A 19,956-nucleotide genomic window follows, 5' to 3' on the forward strand; every position below is an offset into this window, starting at 1 on the left:
GATGAAACTGTTTAACATGTGTCTGTGGGGTGCAGTATTAAGTTATCAAGCAAACATTTTTATTAATTAAATTAAAAACTATATTGATTGTCTTTTTGCCTGTGTTTTGAACTGCAACACAGCTAATCAAATTTGCATCATGTAGCAGAATTTCCATTAAAAAATACAAGCGAACAGCACAGATTTCTCAGTTGTACCCGGACACATTAAGGACGTTCAAAACTGGAATTTCAGGATACTAGACTTGGAGTAAAAATTCAGTTGTGAAAGCGCTATGAAAAGTACCTTTTAAAGTGTCCCCTACATGCCCTGGAAATATCTTTGGATGAAAAGCAAGATTTGAAGAGACTTTCCTTTCAGTGTGATTTCTCTCACTCATCCCCTTATTATTACAGCGGACTAGAGATTTTTTTAATGTTTTATTCTACCAACAAATCTGGGTGAATTTAAGTTTTACAACTTAGTAATGTTTTCACAACTACCTAAATACATTTACTACGTATTTTCCTGTAAAGAAATATTTTGTCATGGCAAGTCCTCCTCCAAATTGTCAGTTTCCATATTTCATTTTCAGCCAATAGGTGAAAAACTTTCCAGGATATTTCAAGTAGATTACAGAAAAATAAAAGATTGTAATTTTCTGTTTTCTTACAAAACACTTTTGCAAAGTTTTTTTACTGTATTTTTATTAAACAATTGAAAGATTACAAATATTTGAAAACTTTCCCGCACAGCGTCATCAAGTGTGTTGTAGTGTCATCCTACAACTTTGCACAGCTCTATTGCTGTTCTTTCTCCAAAAATGTGGAGAGTTAAATTCCAGTTTGGTTTTACCAATGCATTTGGAATTGCAACATCGAACCGAACTGGCCAGATGAGTCACCCGTTCACAGGGTTGAGTAATATGCTGAGGCAGTGTTTAATATGTAAAATAATGGGTGCCGGTGTCCAGAACGCTACTCAGAATCCCGTGGTTGGCGCTATTAAATGTCAGCAAGCTGACTACTAAGGCTGCATAGCCATGAATCCTCCCTAGGCCTCTTTCATCCACAGAAGGGCACTCCCTGCCCCTTTATCTCACTTTTGCAGGTTCCTGCTCTCTCCATTTGCGAGTTTTTTCTGTCTTTCCCTTCATCCTTCTGTCCCCCTTTGTGTGTTTATCAAAAAAAAAAAAGCAAGGCAAAGAGTGAAAGCCAATGACCAGCTTCAATGTCTTACATGCTTTATAGTTAGGTAACATGCAGTTAGGATTTTTTAACCTTACCTAACCACTCTTGCCCTAAACTGAAGCAGAGGAGTATAGTAATCATCAATGCAGCAGGTGCAGGCCCGAGAATTTGGGGGACAGAATGCCCCCAAATCAGGTCTGCTTTGACTATGCAGCATTGGGACTGTGGCATTTTCTCTTTCATGCATAAGTTGGCCATTGTAGCTTTGATAGGGGAGTGTGGAGGCAGATAGTGAGACAGTTGCTGCTCAAGAGTATGAAAATTGGGAGTGGGAGCGTTAACCCACTTCCCATTGTAAAATGCCTCAGTGCTGAGATTCGAAGGCGGCCATCTTGTGAAAGATGTTACAGATGTTTTGACATGGGTCAAAACCCAAGAGGACCTAATCAAGCACAGCAACTTTCTGGAATGCCTATTGTTTGTGATTTTAGTGATGCAAGGACCGGCAAAGAGAACAGTTTGTTTATGCAGCTTGGCCCCTTGAAACGCTAGTCTCCAAGATTATGATACAGCTGCATTAGAATTGTCTGTGCGTCGAAAACATTTCAGCTACTTTATTTCACACGCGTTTCCTTCATTTTCAACAAAGAGGAACGTTTATGAGCCTTCATTGATTTACGCATTTTCATTATTTTCGCTGAGCCTTTGCAAATCACACTGGGGTTCTTTCATCAACAGATAATTAAAAAAAATTACGCCAGCAGGCAAAAAGTCTAATGTGTCATAAAATGCTTGTCAGTGGTGTAATTTTCTCAAATGGCATTGATAAAAAAGAAAAGTCTGCTGTTAGCAATCATTAATGGCCCGATATATCAAAGTGTTTTCTCTGTTTTACTTCTATTGCAAAATTCTTTCATGAATGTAGCCACGGTCTGCTAAATTTACTGTACCAAAAAGAGTCAGCAAACTACTTGGCAAAAATTAGAAGAGATTTGCAAATATAACTTGCATTTAAGTAGATATAGGTAACTGAGTTTGTGTCAGAGCTACCTTAATAATCAATGTTATTTTATAGTGGAATCATGAACATTCAGGCAGTGACTTCAAGGCACATGAGTCTGACCAACAGTCTACATTGTAACATTTGAACCTGCTATGATAATCCTGGCTAAATCTTCATGAGCGAATAATACCTTCAGAAGTTTAGGCCTGAGGGAAAAAAGTGGATTATGGGCAATTTTATCTTCTTGGTTCATCATGAGAAGGGGTCAGGCTCAGCCTAAGGCTTTTGTATATCTGTGAGACAGCCAGCCCAAGTGGAATTCCACATTCAAATTTTGCAAGATAAGAGCATCATCAAATTGTGGTATGCTACCGAGGACTGACAGTTACTCTTTCTGTAACTAGCGAACGGTGCCCGATTAAATTGCATACCTATATAAGGAACATATGGATCAAGATAGATAAGTCTCAAAAGGTATGAAATGCAAGTTAGATTGAAAGTACCTGTTGCTTCAGGTCAAGTTCAGACAAAAGTAGCAATGAAAAAAAGTCCCAAGCCCCAGTCCAAAACATATTCTTGTCAAATTGAATAACCTATTTTGCCTGTATGGCAACAGGATTTTGAGGCAATATGATTGACGACAGCCTAAGATCGACTGAGCAATTACAATTCTATCACACTGAGAGGAAGGTGGCTAGAAAGCAGCTTCAAATAAAATAATCCAAGGGCTCACACAGTGGCCAGATCAGTAAAGACTTGCAAAAACTACCTATAGGTTGCATTTAAGATCTGACCAGAGTCATGCAGGTTTACAATTCACTCCCATCTTACAATAGTTTCAAAGATTACATGGTGTATTGATGGCCTTAGTGCAGTTTCAAGGGTGACACCGATTTCATCAAAGCATCACCAGTGGTTGATAAACTATATCTGTAGAGGGACACAGAACTGAATAAATGCATAATTTGAACTCCGCCCAAGAGAGACGTCTGAGTCAAAGTGAGATTCTGCTGACACCTCTATGGGTAAAATAGACGCAACTGACACTTCAGGAGACCCCATGGTGTCACATTAGGTGGCCAAGAATTGACTTACTGGTGAATGGCCTTGCAGCCACTCCTCCAAAACCCAAGAATATTTGCAATGCACATTCTGAGGACTAAGAGGAAGCTTGCACTGATTTTGAAAACTTAAGTTCCCAATACTTTTCTGCAGTACTTTTTTAGAAACTCCAATTAATTCCATCATGGCCACTGTCAAAAGGTGACAATTTTCCATAGGACAACTTTCCACAATTTTAAAAATAAATCACCATCTGTAGGTGAGTGTGGAAAGTTAGTAATTGACACTGTTACTTAAATTCCCTAATTACTGTGCATTTAAGGAAAAGTTTCATATGCTAACTACTCAGACTTCTTTCTTAAAAGTGATATCTGTCCAGTATCACTTTTCTGTTCTTGCATGTTTCATAGTAAGTTGCAGTGTCTGAATTCTGCCCAGTTTACTTTATATTTAGCAACATTTGAGCTAATTCAAATAATTAATTTAGTATACTTTTGAGTTTTAAGCATACATAATTTCCAGTAATAATCCTACGTGACCATTACTAGTACTTAGGGTGATAATACCAGAAGTGTAATTTCAAATTTAAGCAACGCGTGTCCAATATCATACCAAAGTAACACTTCATAAAAACAAAATTCCGGAGAGGTGAATCTTAAAAGTACAATTTGGAATGACAAGACAATATTCTGGAATCGAGCCAGTGTATCAAGCATTTTCTTAACATGGGATTTTCAAAATTGGAGATATTACCCAGATGAATACCCCGAAAATATAGGACAATGCTAGGTGGCATCTATGTTAATCGATGGCCATTTCAGTGTTCTCCAACGTCTAAACAAACTTCACGTTTCCTACCAGAAGCATTAATGAAACCGCAGTCTCTCCATGGATCGCATACAAACTAAAATCTCATCTAATCACTTGTATATGTCCTATAGCCCTATATATTTTTTTACTTACACCTTTTATAGGTATTTTACTTTAATATAGAGTGCCAAACAGTAAGCAAAGACATTGCTACTCTTAACAGAATACCATAGGAAACCCACTAAGATTTGGAACAAATGAGATATGCTCTGATTGACACACCCACTTAGAGAGAGATCAACCTTACAGGAGATTTAATCAAGCTTTTTATTTTACAAGAAGGGTACAATGATGGCTTCAATGTTGCCTGTGAGTCCCTCACACTCCATTGGACAAGTTGGTAAAATCTGAATGTCAAAAGTGGTAAATGCACCTGACTGAGGTCAGATTAGGGCACTGTCAGTAGTAACATATGCTGAAATCCATAGGACATCCAAAAGTAACATGGCCAGATTTCTTCAGTAGAGTTACTATACCGAACACACAGGGCAACAGACCTGGCCAATTGATTATCTTCAAAATCTGTGGTATAGTTATATCTCGGGTGTCGTTCATCAATGTTATAGGACACTGAGCCACTGTTGTACAAGCGGCATTACAACTTTTTAGAATGATTATTTATGTGTTTCCATGTCAAAGCTAAGAAACTAGGACAGCAGTATCAATGGATATTACAGTATTACAATGTCTTCGCTTATTCCTTGTCTGCAAGATGACACTCAAGGATGTTATGGATTTCTACAGTTGACCTTTTTGGTAAAAACATAACAAATATATAGGTTTGTGTGTGCGTGATTTCTTTACAGAGTGATGCAACTGGTTTAGGTGGTCATCGAAAATGGCAGATGTTCATGTTTTGAAGTCACAAATATGTCCTCAGTAGGGAAAATCTTAGGCTGATCGCTTGCCATGTAAAATTTATGCATGTGGCCACTTGTATCTCTCTTCAATTGTTTTAAAAACATTTTAGTAATAAAGTGTAAAGGTGGTACCGGAGCCTAACTCATTTTTAGATTCTGTTTGCTTAAGGTTCTCCCACTAAAGCAATTTTTAATGTTTTAGATTTTAGATAGGCGTGACCTAGTGTTGTATTGTCTGTTAGACAGGTTTTAAATATTCTACAAATCTAACCTAACAGAATGAATACAGATTTTAAGCACTAAAATGAGTTAAGGATAATTTAATTTATGGATCCTTTAAAATCAATTTCTGTCGTGCCAACAAAGAATGACATGTGCCTCATTACGCCACGAGTTCAGATACAGTCATCTGTATGTAGCCGGAATGTCTTAAGCCACTTAAAATGTGGGTCACGTGGTAAATCAGATGCCACTTATGAAGTGGGGCACTTGGAAACTTGTGTAAAAATGAAGGGAATCTGAAATGCCCTTCCACAGTCTCCAAGTTCAAGAGCAGTTTTCTGTTCTCAACAAAAGGACAGAATATATCCCAAGCTTTACAGCACAACTAAAACACAAGTTTTGTATAGGGGGTCAAGAAGAAAGACATTTGAATGGTAGATCATCCCAATATGTGAGCTTAGCTACCCTTCAATGCATGCAATGGACAGCTATTGTAACTGATCATTGAGCTTTTTAACAAATACCAACAATGACAACCCAAGGATTGGGGCTTTGGTGCAAAATATCCCAGACCTGGCTTATGAAAAGCCTTGCCTTGAATTTTCTCTGGAAAGCCCAAGCTACCCAACATTATAATAACATGGATCATTTTTGCCCAATTCAATTTCCTAAGTAATTCAAAAACATTAGGAGAAGCTGCAAAATATGTCAACTCTAGAATTCTGACCATGCAGGGTAGTAACAGAATGGCAGGGGTATAAGTGCACAGATGAAACATTGAGGGGCCGACGTTGATTTCTCAAGCATCAACCATGAATACAATAGTGCGATAAAACCAATTGTATGTCTTTACCGATTACGTTTTATGGTGTGCATGCATAATCTGTCAGGATAAGTGCAGGTGTAACATTTGCCCTGGGCTCTTCTCTGGCAAAGAGACCCATTTACTGCTTGTGGAGACATACTCTGCGCCAGCTGGTGCCAACCAGCAATGCAGTTATATTGTACTGCCTGTCGTCAAACATACTGTATTACGAGTCCCTATTTAAATCATTGTGATTTACTGCTTTCTGTTCTCTGCCAGGCTTAACGAGACGACCAGTGAATATCACGGGTGTCCAGTCAACTTAGCTGCACTGTATCCGAGTAGATGCACACTTTGTATAAACTAATAGGGCACTATAAAAAGGAAAGACACAGAAGACACCACAAGTACAGGCGAACACAGAGAAGGGTAGATGTTCCCAAATTCATGCACTTGGATACCTGCGATCCTTACTGCATATTGGTCCTTTTTCTAACCAAAACTCTTTCTTCATGTAACACCCTAACACCCACCATGTCATATTATAGTCCTACTTTTGAAACTCCCTACTTTTTTTGGCAGAACCTATCTTTAGATAGTCGGCATGACACTGCCATTTTCAGGGTTATAAAATCTGTTAATTACAAATACAGGCCAACTCCTTATGGGGAGATTATCATAATGGAAAAAATAAACGGTCAAATAAAGCTTCAATATCAAGGCACAGGGGAGTAGAAGGTAAAAGGGGATTGTGATTCGTCTTTTCAAGGAAAAAACATTACATAAAACAAATAATAATAATAATTATACAGGGACATAATAAAAGTGCGCAGGCAAGGAACCATAAATATTCCCACCATTCGCAGATGGAACATCAGTTACTCAACTGTGTGTCCCAATTCCATGGTTCCCTAACCCCCTTCCTACTCATTCCAACACTTCTTCGCCAGGTTCATTGAAATCCCAACCAAAAATCCAACACCCCATAGCGATAAAAGAAATGGGCAGTAACAAGTTATATTATTGTGGAAGATACTTGGCAATTTTAAGACGTCCACTTTCAAATTTCCTTCTATGATCTATGATCCAACGAAGGACACTTTGAGGCTGAAAACAAGAAGCTCACTCCCTTTCCAGGCCTTTTCCCCTTCCCATTAAGCAAATTATAAGACAGTACAAACTTCTTTTGTAAACCTAGTGCTCTGTACAAAACTAGCGACACTCCTTCAGAAACCGTCAGCAAGCAAGAGTGAGCTTCTATCTTGCATGTTATGCAAAAAGTGATCGGCTGGGCAATTCTTTTTTTTGTTAACTTGGATGGTTGGCTTCACTTTAAGATGCTATTCAAGACATGGCTGCTTTGTGGGCCACTTCTTTGTTTCTTTCTCAAGCTTGCTTCCTCTCTCAACTTTGGTCAAATACCAACACAGTCTGAGTGTGAGAGCCAAGAATCATTGCAGCAATTGGAACTCAAGGTGCTTCATGTTTACCCTAAAACCTGCATACCCAGCAATCCTTTTGACAGCTTTGAGACAAGGAAGTGTAAAAGAGTACAGGCAAGCTGGGTGACAGCCTGCCCACCAAATCGAGACTCTTTCAAACTGGGAGATGCACACGAATACCACTCACACCCATGCCTTGATGGCCCACTGGCTCACTGTCTGACATAACTAAGGCATTTCATTCCCCTGAGAGGTTGTGTGTAAAAACTGCGGTCAACTCTTCTTCACTTCTCATTTCAAGTTCTCATAATCCTGTCAATAAATTGAAAACAGGGCATGTGGCCCACAAGAAAGAGTGCACAATTAGCACATTACAAAGTGAGAAAGCAGCATGGGTTGTGCCCAATCTCTTCAGCTGCAACATTGCTCAAGCTTCCATGATTACTGCTAGATACCTTTGCTTTTTCCCCACACCCATGGACCCCAGGGGACAGTCATGTTTTAAGTGTACACAATAGTTGGTGCTACTCCTGCTTCCTGCCTGACTTAGAACATGCAGTGAGGCGTACCATCACACACGGTAAGGACCGCTGGGAACACTAATGTGTCAGCCTCCACCTATTTATTGGTTGCAGTTCAGTTTTTCAAGGTAGTGGCCTCACATTGACTCTACGGCGCTGGCTAAAATTCAGATACGAGGAGACAGAAGCGCTTACGGATAGATGAATTTGCATAATGATATCTGGGCATCCAGCTCAGTCCTGGAGGGTGTCTGTGGCTATCTGAAGCCTTTCCAGGTCCATCACGGGATTCATAACAAGTGGTAAAAGCAACGGTGTTTGAAGGAAAGCTCAAAAATAGCAAACCTCGTGTTGAACTTTCAGTCTTGATTGCACAACTTGGCTTTTGTCAACAGGGCGATGAATCAATGATTCATGGGAGCTTCTATGGTGAAGACAGCTTGCCCCTGAGTATCAGGGGACAATTGAGAGGACTGTTTATCCAACTCCCGGTGTTCCTTCATACCACTCTCTTCACATTTTGCAGTCCTGGAAGCAGCTCCCCTTCCTTGCTGTACCCACTCTAGCCTATCCGTGGAGGGACTGAGTCTCTCTACTCCTCAGACATGTGTTTGCATCCTCTGTTGGAAGCGCTGCCCGTAGTCTGAATGCTGGGAGGTGTAGGAAAACCTAGTGGCACTGGCATACTTTCCCACAGGGTCATAAGTGTCGTATGCTCCTCGGTCCATATTGGGTGTAGTTGGTTGTGTGTATCCCAAGCGATAAGTTGGGTAGCCAGCATTTGGTGGAAAGGCATGAGGCCCAAACTTCTCATAGTTTTCATAAGAGAGTTGGCTGGTAGTATCTGCTGCCGCTGGTGCCACTGCTGGAGCAGGCTCTGCAGTGTACTCGGTAGTAGGGCCTCTGCTGTAGGTGTTAAGCTGAGCATAGCCACTGGAATGAGAGAGGCGAGAAGAAGGCCGCGTTTCGTACCTCGTTGGTCCTGTTGTACGATAGTCATTGTAAAGAACTGTTCGGGAATTGGGGCGGTCATCATGGGCTCGCACGTTGTAATAGCCATTGGTGGGGTCCTGAAAGCATAGGAGAGGTTGTTAGTTAAGTATATGCAATACTCAAAGAACATCATTTATTTATGTAATATTTAATGAAGCATTCTTTTGACAGTCAGCGAGATGTAATGAAGTAGGAAATTAGCCGTTTGCAAGATACAATTAGAGTGAAATAGCATGTTAAGTCATCTGTGAAATGCAAAAACATCCAAGAGACAGATTTTGCGTGCAGGTAAGCTAAATGTTGTGTCATTTAGCGTTGATTATAGAATCAATATAGAAAAAAACTATTTACATTGCCTTCTAATGCAGGACACATACTTCTAGCAATCTTTTCTAGCACACAGGTTCATTCCTTTGCTTCTGTGCGAAGTGAAAAACTAGGATTACAATTTACTGTCCCTCCAACAACCGACAATCCCTTTTCCCTCAGTTCTTGGACCTATTTTAACAATTCCCCAGCTGGAGCAGACTTAAAAGGGAGAACAGTGAGGCAATAACTTGCAAAGTAATTTGTGGGAATAGGGGGAAATGAAGGCGCAGAGGCTGGACATGTCCTTCATCTGCAAAGAAATTCAAACAGTTTATTTTATGACATTTGACAAGGTTTACAATTAAAAAACAAGCACAACAGGTAGAGTTATTCCATTTCCAATTAACTTAAACCACTTCCAATGGGATGTATGACGTTATAACGCATACTATTACTCCGCAGACCATTACAACGCGACTTTTACTCCGCATACCGTTACAACGCATAGCGCCTTGGGGCGCTGGATAGTGGTAAGTATAATTTTCTATTCCAACACCAGTCCCCGTGGACACTAGGGAAGGTGTTGGATAGAAAATTAAACTTATTCCCTATCCTACAGCGCCCCCCAGCGCAATGCGTTGTAACGGTATGCGGAGTAAAAGTCGCGTTGTAATGGTAGTGCGGAGTAAAAAATGCGTTGTAACAGGTGTATACCCTTCCAATGACAATTGAACTGAAATCTCTACGGAGCAGGCCTCGCTATTTGTTGGGCAGCACAAAAATATTGGCCCCACGCTATCCCGACTGCCTTTTCCCTGAGTTGATTATTCCATCAACTACAAAGCTTCAGGACAATCTTGGGTTGGCAGCTGAGTGAGAGAGCAGTACAGCCTTGGAAGCATCAGGTATGATTTTCGTTTATTAGAGAAGTATTCCTTGCTAAGGGAAGCGGTCTTGCAGGGAGTGCTGCGGACTGCATAAAAGCTATGTCATTATGAGATAAAATGCTCTTGCTTAGATATCTTCTGGAAGGGAAGATCAGATGTCCTCCCAATCTTTCCACCCCAGTGTGCTCACTTGTTGCTCCTTAGACAATTACACAGAGCCCAAAACGCCTCTGGTCATGTGTACGGTTTTGGTGCTACCACTCATGAGGCAAGATGGTTCTAAGCATTAGTTGCCAGAGACATCTGCTGTGAACAGCATGTCAAACAATCTACCGTAAGAAGGCTGCTTCAGCCTTCCATTTGCAGAGGCGGGTAAATTGAGAACAATTAAACTGGGAAACAGTAATGTCTTTTACTTGGAGAGCTCAGAAACATCACCAGAACAGTATGAAGCAGTAAATAAAATATTATGAGACACAATTAAAGCACAGCAGATCATCTTGGGTGGACCATCGATCCTTGAGTAGAATTAATTTGGAAATCAAATGTCTGACCTTCAGCTCATACTCCTCACGGGTATCAATTGTGTCACAGCGAAGATCCTGCTTCAGATCCACGTCATCCTTGAAGGACTGCAGGAAGAAAAGAGAAATGAAGATCAGAAACCATTGACAGTATGGGTCATCTTTCTATCAGCGATCCAGCCCAAGAGGCTCTGGGATGATTTTCCCCCTTTAATCGGCTTCTGTGCTGCTTTCCATCCTTTGTATTTCTGTTGGAACACACAAGTGATCCCTTCCCCACCCCAGAAAATACAAAAACAATTCACAGCATTAAAATTAGGCCTGGTCGAAATTTAAATGATGCCAGCATAATTAGCATATTTTTCAGAATTTTGGGTTATGCATGTTACACAAAATTCCCAGAATTACACCATTCTGTCAGTCACGTCATTAGGCAGTCATTCACAATAAAAATATAGCATGTGAGCATGGGAAAATGCAAAAAACCAGAACCGAGAGATTTTTGTGTTTTTTGTTCTTTTTTTTTTAAATTGACAGGATCATGCATTTCACGCAAAAACGTAGAGTTAAATAGTGTATTAGCATCTCATCACATCAGGCATAATGTCAATATTTTTCCAAATGTCTACGTGATTAGACAAAGCAAATTTCGAAATGTTGCACCCTCTGACAAAATTCTGTTGTGATAATTCCAGATGACCTGCTTCATTTAATATTTTCTCCACACTCGAAGACCGGAATTTCATGGGAAAGAACTGAACATCTCGGCTCAATGTTGCAGCGTACTGCACAGGACAGCAAGATCTCCCAGTGCAAAATTACAAGTGAGTTGAAACTGCCTTCAGTGGCCTGACCCGCAGTATTAATATGTACCTCGGCATGCATCAATCAAACATGCTTATTGTATGGACTGTAAGTCAATACTGCCATCCGATGCACTCGCCTCTACACCATCTGCACAGTGAGTTCATACTATGGTTACTATGTTTATCCTGAGCCAAAACTGGTGAATCCACTCCCCATGGAAGTATCTCTGGGATGAAAATTCTAATATTTAATAAATCCATTTGTGGTCAGTGTTCATCAAGATACTGACATTATTAGGTCCAAACCATGATCCACAATGCAACCAGTAATTGCTTTGTGACTGGTACTGTCATTAAAATATTCAAGAGAGCCTGGGAGCTGGAAACTATGGCAATAAGACCCAGCTACCACCATGGACCTGTGCACCTCCTTTTTCTTAATGAAGGTGGAGAAATAACTACAAGTGGGTGTCACTTTATCATAGGTGATGCACTGCATGACAACAATATTGCATCCAGTAGGTTGACTTCCACTACATCTTCAAGGTGTGCAGATGTGTAGTTAAGAATCATAAATACATCCTTACCTTGAAGTAGTGGTAGACAATATAGTCTACTGACCTCGATATAGTGACATATTACCTTGAAGAGGTTTTGTTTTCCTTCCAAACCCAAAAATATACAATTTCCAGTTGCACCCAGAGCTGATAGAAGTCACTCTTGCTAGCTCCATAAAAATGCTTATTGGTCGTTTAGTTCATCACATGAGGTGTGCGCACGAGCATGTGTATGTGCAATAGGAGTGATGTTGATTAGGGATCCGAGTAAATGGATGTATTACAAGTGAGGAAGTTGACTGTGGTTAGCAGCAGCTTTTAGAGTGCAAGCTGGTGTTTAACCCTAGAGGAGACTCAGCTGGTAACTGTGGAAGCCACACAGAACAGAAAGAAAAGGCACCAACGCAGTTTGGTAAATACCAGGTGATTGCCTACTTAACCAGTGAAGCAACCTAGTAAACACAATCATTACTCGTAATCGGTCTACAAGCCGGGCACACCTTAAAGGAAATTGAAGGGTTATTGCTGAGAAACAGGGTACAAAAGGGATGCATTGGGGAACAGTCTAGGGATCAACACAGATTTAATGGCGCGTAACTTCGGGAAAGACAGTGATTGTTCCTTGAAACAAATAGAAGTCAGAAGTCTTTTGAAAAGAAAACAGCTGAAAAAGACAAAGTGTGGAAAGAAAGGGTAAGGTCCAGCTGAGCACTTGACAACGTTAACTATGACTGAACGGGTATTCAGGAACATAGAACCCCAAGGACACTGTGGGACAAATCCCAAAGACACTGTGGGACATTCTAGAGCAAGAAAGGATTGTGCCAGCCACTATAATAGAACATGCGCAAAGCCTATGAACGTCTGCAGACTCCTATATGCTTTACCCAAGCAGACCAGGACAGAAGAACCTTGTAGACTTTTTAAAGACAAGAACAATGGCACCCACTTTAAAATGTAAACATGTGCACATTGAAAACCAACAAGTCCAACTCTTTGCACACACTCATTTTGTTTCAAATGGATTTATTTATTGGCATTGTGCATACAGAATAGTCTGAGGATCCAGCTTTAGAGCATTCTTAATGGGACAACAATCACAAGAAAAATAAATATAGCAGCAATGACAACAAAGGCATTGTGAGGGCACAGGAGTCTGGAAACAGATGCATGCAACACAGTTATAATAATCTGGGCACAAATGGGGCGCGGGGAAGTGGTATAAGTCCAGGAAAGCTTGGGACAGCATAAACTCACAGGATCATGTTAAAGATGGATAAGGCTTCCTGAGAACATTTGACAGATGGCAGTGTTCCATTGGCATGGTCCTTCTGTGGGGACAGTTCAGTCCCCGCGTGCGCCTGTTCATGCACTTTGTATTCTTATTCCAGAGGAACTGAGCTGTCTGGTAGGCTGCAGGCAGTAGAAGCCAGGTGCCGGAGGGTTTCTGATGATCCTACCGCAGAAGAACTTGAATTTCACATTCTCCTCAACAAGGAGCCAATGTAGGCTCTGGTTCCACATCGGCGACCAGTGATTTCACGTGAACAAGACATGCGCTGCTCGTGGGACAATGCATTGCAGAACTTTGAGCAAATGTGCACACATGGAATGCTAGAGCAACACAATGCACGCTTACGTTGTGATGGGGGTTCAGAAAACACTTCTGTCCCTGAAGCTGCTGACAAGCCATGGTCATGTTTTCCACAGAATGCCTGACTAACAAGCCATTGCTCATTCTGGACCTAGGGATACATCCTGATGGGATGAAATGTGCATTAAGTTACTATGCAACGGTCTTGTGCAGTATCTTCAAATCTACAGTAGGTAAACATATAGAGCAAATCTAAAATCAATAACATTGCTGATCGTCTTATTACGTGACAAGCATGGGATCATTTATGTTTCTATGCAGCAATGGAAGTCTGTTGGGAAATGGGGAAAGTGGAAATATAAAAGTGATAAAAAAAATAACTTTGTGAGCAAGGAATGGTTTGTGATGAAATTGAAGGATGAGCTATGTTGGAACAATTCAACATGCTATCATTAGGCATGCCAAGATTCAGAACTGTTTTCAAATTGGTAAGCAAATCCAAAATGGAAAAAGAAAACTGTCCTGCATTACAATTGTGAAGGCATACTTTTTTTTCTTTATTTTATTATTATTTTACCGTTTTTATAGCACGAACTGGGTCAGAGGGCATTGAAGCGCTTTGCAACTAAAGAAGACTAGGATACACGTGTTTTACCCTTTATTAAGGCACATGGATTTAAGCGATTTTTCTAGCCAAGGCGGACTTTCGAACCTGGATCCCCATGGTCTATATTTGGCAGCTATCAATGAATCACTATTTGTAGAGCGTGCTTGTCACCCTGAGGTGTATCCTGACGCTGAAGTTAGAGCCACTGTGCCATATTTCCTCATCTTGCATTAGAACTGTGAAATGTTACTAGTTTGAATTGTCATGTCACTGAGACGCAAACTGCCGTGCGGCAAAATGCATTGATAATTTAAACATGTTAACGGGCACCCAAAGAAATTGCCTGTTTTTTCAGAATTGTAGCTCACCTATCGAAATGGCATAACAATACCATGTATCACTGTGTAAGAAGACGCAGATCTGATTTAGCAACTGATTAATCAGTTTGGCATCTAACAAGGTCACCGAACCTCAAAGTAAGGGCCTACACATACGCCCAATGTGGATTTTGAGTCAAACTAACTTGGCCGAAGAGAAGGTGATTGAAAGCTAAGCTTAATTCTCAACTCCCTCAAAACTAGTGACTAGCCAGCCCCCAAAGAGAAGAACAAGTTACTTGTCTGTAACCAGAGATCCCCAAGAAAGGCGTAGTATTGACAACAGGGTATGTAAATATACATTCCTACCGCAGTAAACACTGGGATTACTCTGTCAGTCAATTCAATAAATCTGTATTCGGCCAGTCCTGGCCATTAAAGAGAAAAACCAATACAGTACAATAAAGAAAAAATGGTATCAGCCTATTTAGGACAATGTTTTGTGTGCGACTGCCCTCAATGTATATGCTACACACACACACACACACACATGCACACACACCCATCCACTCACCCGCCATTATGTCAATCAACTATGTGGAAAGACAGGGGTGGGGGGCATTGCTGTCTTAGATGTTGAGCAGTTAGGCTGCCTCAAAGCTCTTGAGTGTCACTAGATATTTGACAGGAATGAGGCGGCTTTTGGGACAGACGGTTTCTCTTAGGCCAGTGATGGTCTTCTGTGAGGATCGCTAGGGTACAGTTATCTTTTTTTTCTTGCATGGTCTTGCCTTCTCGATCCAATCACTTGTGGGATGAACCCACTGTATATAGCAGATAAACAACAGCATACCACTAATCCTGCTCTTACAACGTCACCTAGGATTGAAGATGCGAGTGCTAGACAGACAAATATTCTGAAAATGATGCTGCTGCAGTCGGGATTCCGCAAGCTCAAGCTCAAGATAGCTTACCTGGGGTTGGCTTTGAGATCAAAATGCCATATTTACGTGCCAGTGTCGACAATAAGGTGTAGGTGCCTTCACCGGAAACCACTAGCTCAAATGAAGTACTGGTAGCAGACCGGTTTGATTGACCTTACAATGGGGTATGCTCCTGGTTCTGTGTCTAAAGAACTGGGTGTTGTTCAATATCCAAGTGATTTAAGCAGAAAACCATTATTTGACTTGACTTTTCTTTCACTGCTTTTGCATTTTTGTCATATCAGCCGCAGCGGCTGTCGTGGACAAACTCAAAATGACATACCCCCAACCTTACAATGTGTGGGGATCTAAAAGTCCTATATCTGACAAACACCCAGAATCTTTAGACTAAATTGTGGTTCCACTGCAAGGTGCGGCCACAGAATTACCAAACCTGCTCTTTAGTTGAGTGTCGTTGCTCACTGTTTCAAGACACATATGCACCAGAGAAGGCTTGTGAAGCCAAAGCAATCTGCCTGTACGACTATAGGGAATGATAAAATTAAATATACACATACCATTACCTAAAATAATAAAGAATGATGCACATAATCACAAACAATAGCTACAAAAATTCTAAATTCTGGGCTACAGTGGTCTTTTGAACTGCCTACACTGGGGATTGGAGGAGTAGTCGTTATGTATTTTTTTTTTTTAACAGTACCTGTTTTAGAGCACAGTAAATGAGAACAAGCATTGGCAAAGCCAATAGGTCTTGCCTGTGCAAGAGCTATTTGCTTTTCCAATGCATTTACAGAGCCATTAAGTGCTGTAGACTAGAGTGCTGTAGAGGAGTGTGTTGTAAAGCAGAATCTTTTAGAGTAGAGTGGGGTGTAGAGTAGAAGGAGTGTAGAATTAAATGGAGTGCAGCGTCAGAGTGGAGTACAGTGTCGCAGGGTGGAGCAAAATGACAGAGTGGAATAGAGTGTTGTGGCATGGAGGGGCATAAAGTGGAGGGCATAAAGTGGAGGGGCATCGAGTGGAGATGCATCAAGTGGAGGGGCATATAGTGAGAGTATCAGAGTGGAGTGTTGTGTCACACAGTGGAGTGGCGTGTCAGAGTGGAGGCATAGGGTGGGATGGAATAAAGTGGAGTAGAGAGGAGTAGTGTGTCAGAGTATAGTGGAGAGGCATAGAGAGCGCATTGTAGATTGTCATGAAGTAGATTGCCATAGAGTGTTTTGGCGTCCAGAGGAGGGTGCATCGAGAGAGGGGCATCAAGAGGAGTGTCGTCGAGAGGCTTGTCATCGAGAGGAGTGTCACGGAGAGGAGGGGCATCGAGAGGAGGGGAATCGAGAGGAGGGGAATCGAGAGGAGGGGAATCGAATGGAGGGGCATCGAGAGGAAGGGCATCGAAAGGAGTGTCAGGATAGAGTGGAGTGGTGTGTCGTACAGTGGAGTGGAATGTCAGAGTGGTGTGTCAGTGTCTTAGAGTGTTGTGACGTAGAGTGGAATGGCATAGAGCAAAATGGAATAATGTGGAGTAGAAAGGAGTAGTGTGTCAGAGTACAGTGGAGTGTGAATTATGGCCTAACACCACATTGGCTATTAGGACTGCAGTGCGCACTACCTTAGTGAAGAAATTCAAAAAAATTCTGAAATATTTAGAACATTTGACCAATGTTATATCATGTTATAACATTTATTTTTTCGTCATCTCAAATCATGAACACAAACATATTCAAATTTTCATTTTTTAAACATATACATCAATATTCACAAAATCATTAGAACCACCACCCAATGCATTTCGGGACATCTTGGTCCCTTCGTCAGGGGTTCCAGTAGTCAACTGTAAAAGTAACAAGGAAACAATATGAAAACGATGCCCACTCGCAAACAATAATCACAATCACCATGATATTTTAACATTAAATATCTGCTAAAGCGTTCACATGAATGTTGTTTATACACACACTACATGTGTTCCAAGCTAGTATCTTCTGAAACACGACATGTATACTCAAGCAGCGTGCAAGAACTCATGTTAAAAAATGCCCAGCCACCAAAAAGTGCCAGCGTTAGAAAAACATACCTCGCAAATATTCGGAGAGTTATTTCTGAAAATAAAAAATCCAAAACGTCACTTCAACCACTACCAGCAAAAAGTGACAAGACGATCACCATTGTTATACTAACTGACCGCTCACCTTTTTAACCAATATTGACTCTTAGTCTAGACAGCCAATCTCGTGGTCAGATGCTGACTCTGAAACAATGTAATGACTGAAATCAGTACCATGTACCTTAACTCAACAGTGCCTCATGCATATGTTCGCCGCCAATTGCTTACCTCTATTATGACGGTAAATCACAACGAGAGTCCGTGTATATAATCCTCGGTGCCTACAAAACGTAAAGGTAACATAAATACCTTTATAATATTCCCCGCTCATAACCTTTACCAAAGTAAAAACCCCCTCGCGTACCTCTACAAACGCCGAGTGCCTTTCCGAATCATCCGCCTAGCTGTCTGATGCACTTCCGTGTCATCATTCACAGCTTATACCAATCACTGCCGGTCTATTTCCTAGACATAGATGACAGACTATGCTGGACTACAACTTCACAGTCAAGGAACTACAAAACAGTCCGCTTATCACCGCGCTCATAATGTAACTCTCAATACCTTAATTTTCGTCAATCATGCCAAAGACCCCCACATGTTCGTCGGACCGTCATCACTGATGACAAACAGCAAATTACTCACTAACCGCTAGTGTGTCTCTAGTCAACACCAACTTTATCGACAATAAAAATTCAACAACCCACTGTCTAAATAAACCTGCTACACCGTGACACAATAGAAGACAATGAAAGGAAAAAAGAAGAAAAGGAGAGTTAGTGTGATAACATAAAATAAAATAAAATAAACTAAATACTTCCTACCTGCTATTTACACCTAAACATGACTATACAAAAAGTGACCTGCCTACTATTTACATCTTTTGCTGCCACAATCAGTATACATTACTTTTAAAACCTTTGAGTTTAGTTTCCTGTGTGTAATGTGATCATGTGATTTTATCGGATTCCTTAAGGCAAACTGAGGCTGTCCTCCTGCCATAATTATTAAAGAAAACAACTAAATTCAAATTTGTCATTAAGCCCCCCTGGGGTCAAAGTTTGGAGTTTTTTGATCCAGAAAGCCTCTCTCTGGAGGAGTGCCTGATCATTATCTCTGCCTGCATGCCGAACTACTGCTTCGATTATCTGACATTTCATCTGCGCGATGGTGTGTCGCTGTTCAATCCAATGTACTGCCAATGGAGACGTGCGATTTTGATTCCGTATCCTACTCTTATGCTCTGATATTCGTGTTTTGAATTTCCTTGTGGTTTTGCCAACATATAATAGCCCACATGGACATTTAATGGAATAAACTACGAACTCAGTGTTGCAATCCGACGTGTGGTATAATGGGATTTTTTCACCAGTTCTAGGATGTAGTAATGTGGTCCCCAATATCATATTGTTGCAGTTGTTGCAATTCCAACATTTCATAGTGCCCCGAAATGAGCCACTTTTTAGTTTGGCTTTTGCTGGTTTTGTTAAAAATTCTTTCAGATTTTGGGCTCTTGAATATGCGCATAATGGTTTCTCGCTGAACAGATTACCAAAATCTGGTTCAACTTCCAACAGTTCCCATCTATGCAGTAGGATTTTTTTAATGTCCCTCGAGGCAGATGAATACTTTGAAACAAAAATCATCCGGTTCGTGCTAGTTTTTTCTTTTTTAGTCAATAGTGAGCTTCTTGTCATGTTGTTTACTTTGCTCAATTGACTGTCAAGTATTGGTTCTGGATATCCTCTTTGCATGTACCTTTCCTTTTGTTGAATTAAGGATGCAGCACAATCCGTTTCATTCGAAGAGATCCGTTTGATCCTCATGAATTGAGATGTGGGTAAATTGTCTATTAGATTTTTTGGGTGAAAGCTGGTATACAACAATGCATTGTTTCTATCAGTTGATTTCTTAAACAACTTGGTTTCTAAGGTTTGCTCCTTCAATTTTACCACAACATCCAGAAATGAAATTTCATCATGATGAATCGTTGAAGTGAATTGTATCCTTGGATCTATTTGGTTAAGACGGGTGATGTTACTCCTGAGTGAATCTTCAGATAGACGCCAAATTAAAAAAATGTCATCGATATAACGTCGAAAGAACACAAGACCTTCTTGCCATTGTGAGTCCAACATTATATGGTCATGTTCATATTTTGCCATGAAGGTATTGGCATACATGGGTGCCCCCGGAAAACCCATAGATGTCCCGTTCATCTGATTGTAAAAGACATCTTGCCACTCAAAATAACTGTTCATAAGGCAAAACTCTAGTAACTGTAACACAAAACATTTCTGGCTGTCTGATCCCTCTTCCTGAAGAAGTGCCATGTCATCGATATAACGTCTTTCGACGTT

At 40.7% G+C, this 19,956-nt stretch overlaps 1 protein-coding gene across 2 annotated transcripts in view; it reads right to left on the reverse strand.

The window, feature by feature from the left end:
* Window positions 1-7,290: 7,290 nt before the first annotated feature.
* KIRREL1 (kirre like nephrin family adhesion molecule 1) overlaps window positions 7,291-19,956 on the reverse strand; it is a 459,284-nt gene continuing 446,618 nt past the window's right edge. The window contains exons 14-15 of one of the 2 annotated variants that reach the window (XM_078670245.1): window positions 10,698-10,775; window positions 7,291-9,024 (exon numbers count right to left, since the gene is read on the reverse strand). In XM_078670245.1, the coding sequence (XP_078526371.1) occupies window positions 8,554-9,024; window positions 10,698-10,775 (549 nt within the window). In that variant the 3' untranslated portion in view covers window positions 7,291-8,553. The remainder of the gene's footprint in view (window positions 9,025-10,697; window positions 10,776-19,956) is intronic. The other variant, XM_078670244.1, reaches the window with a different exon arrangement.

Source organism: Lissotriton helveticus, chromosome 12 (genome assembly GCF_964261635.1).
Source record: "Lissotriton helveticus chromosome 12, aLisHel1.1, whole genome shotgun sequence".
In the NCBI taxonomy this organism is placed as follows: Eukaryota; Metazoa; Chordata; class Amphibia; order Caudata; family Salamandridae; genus Lissotriton; species Lissotriton helveticus.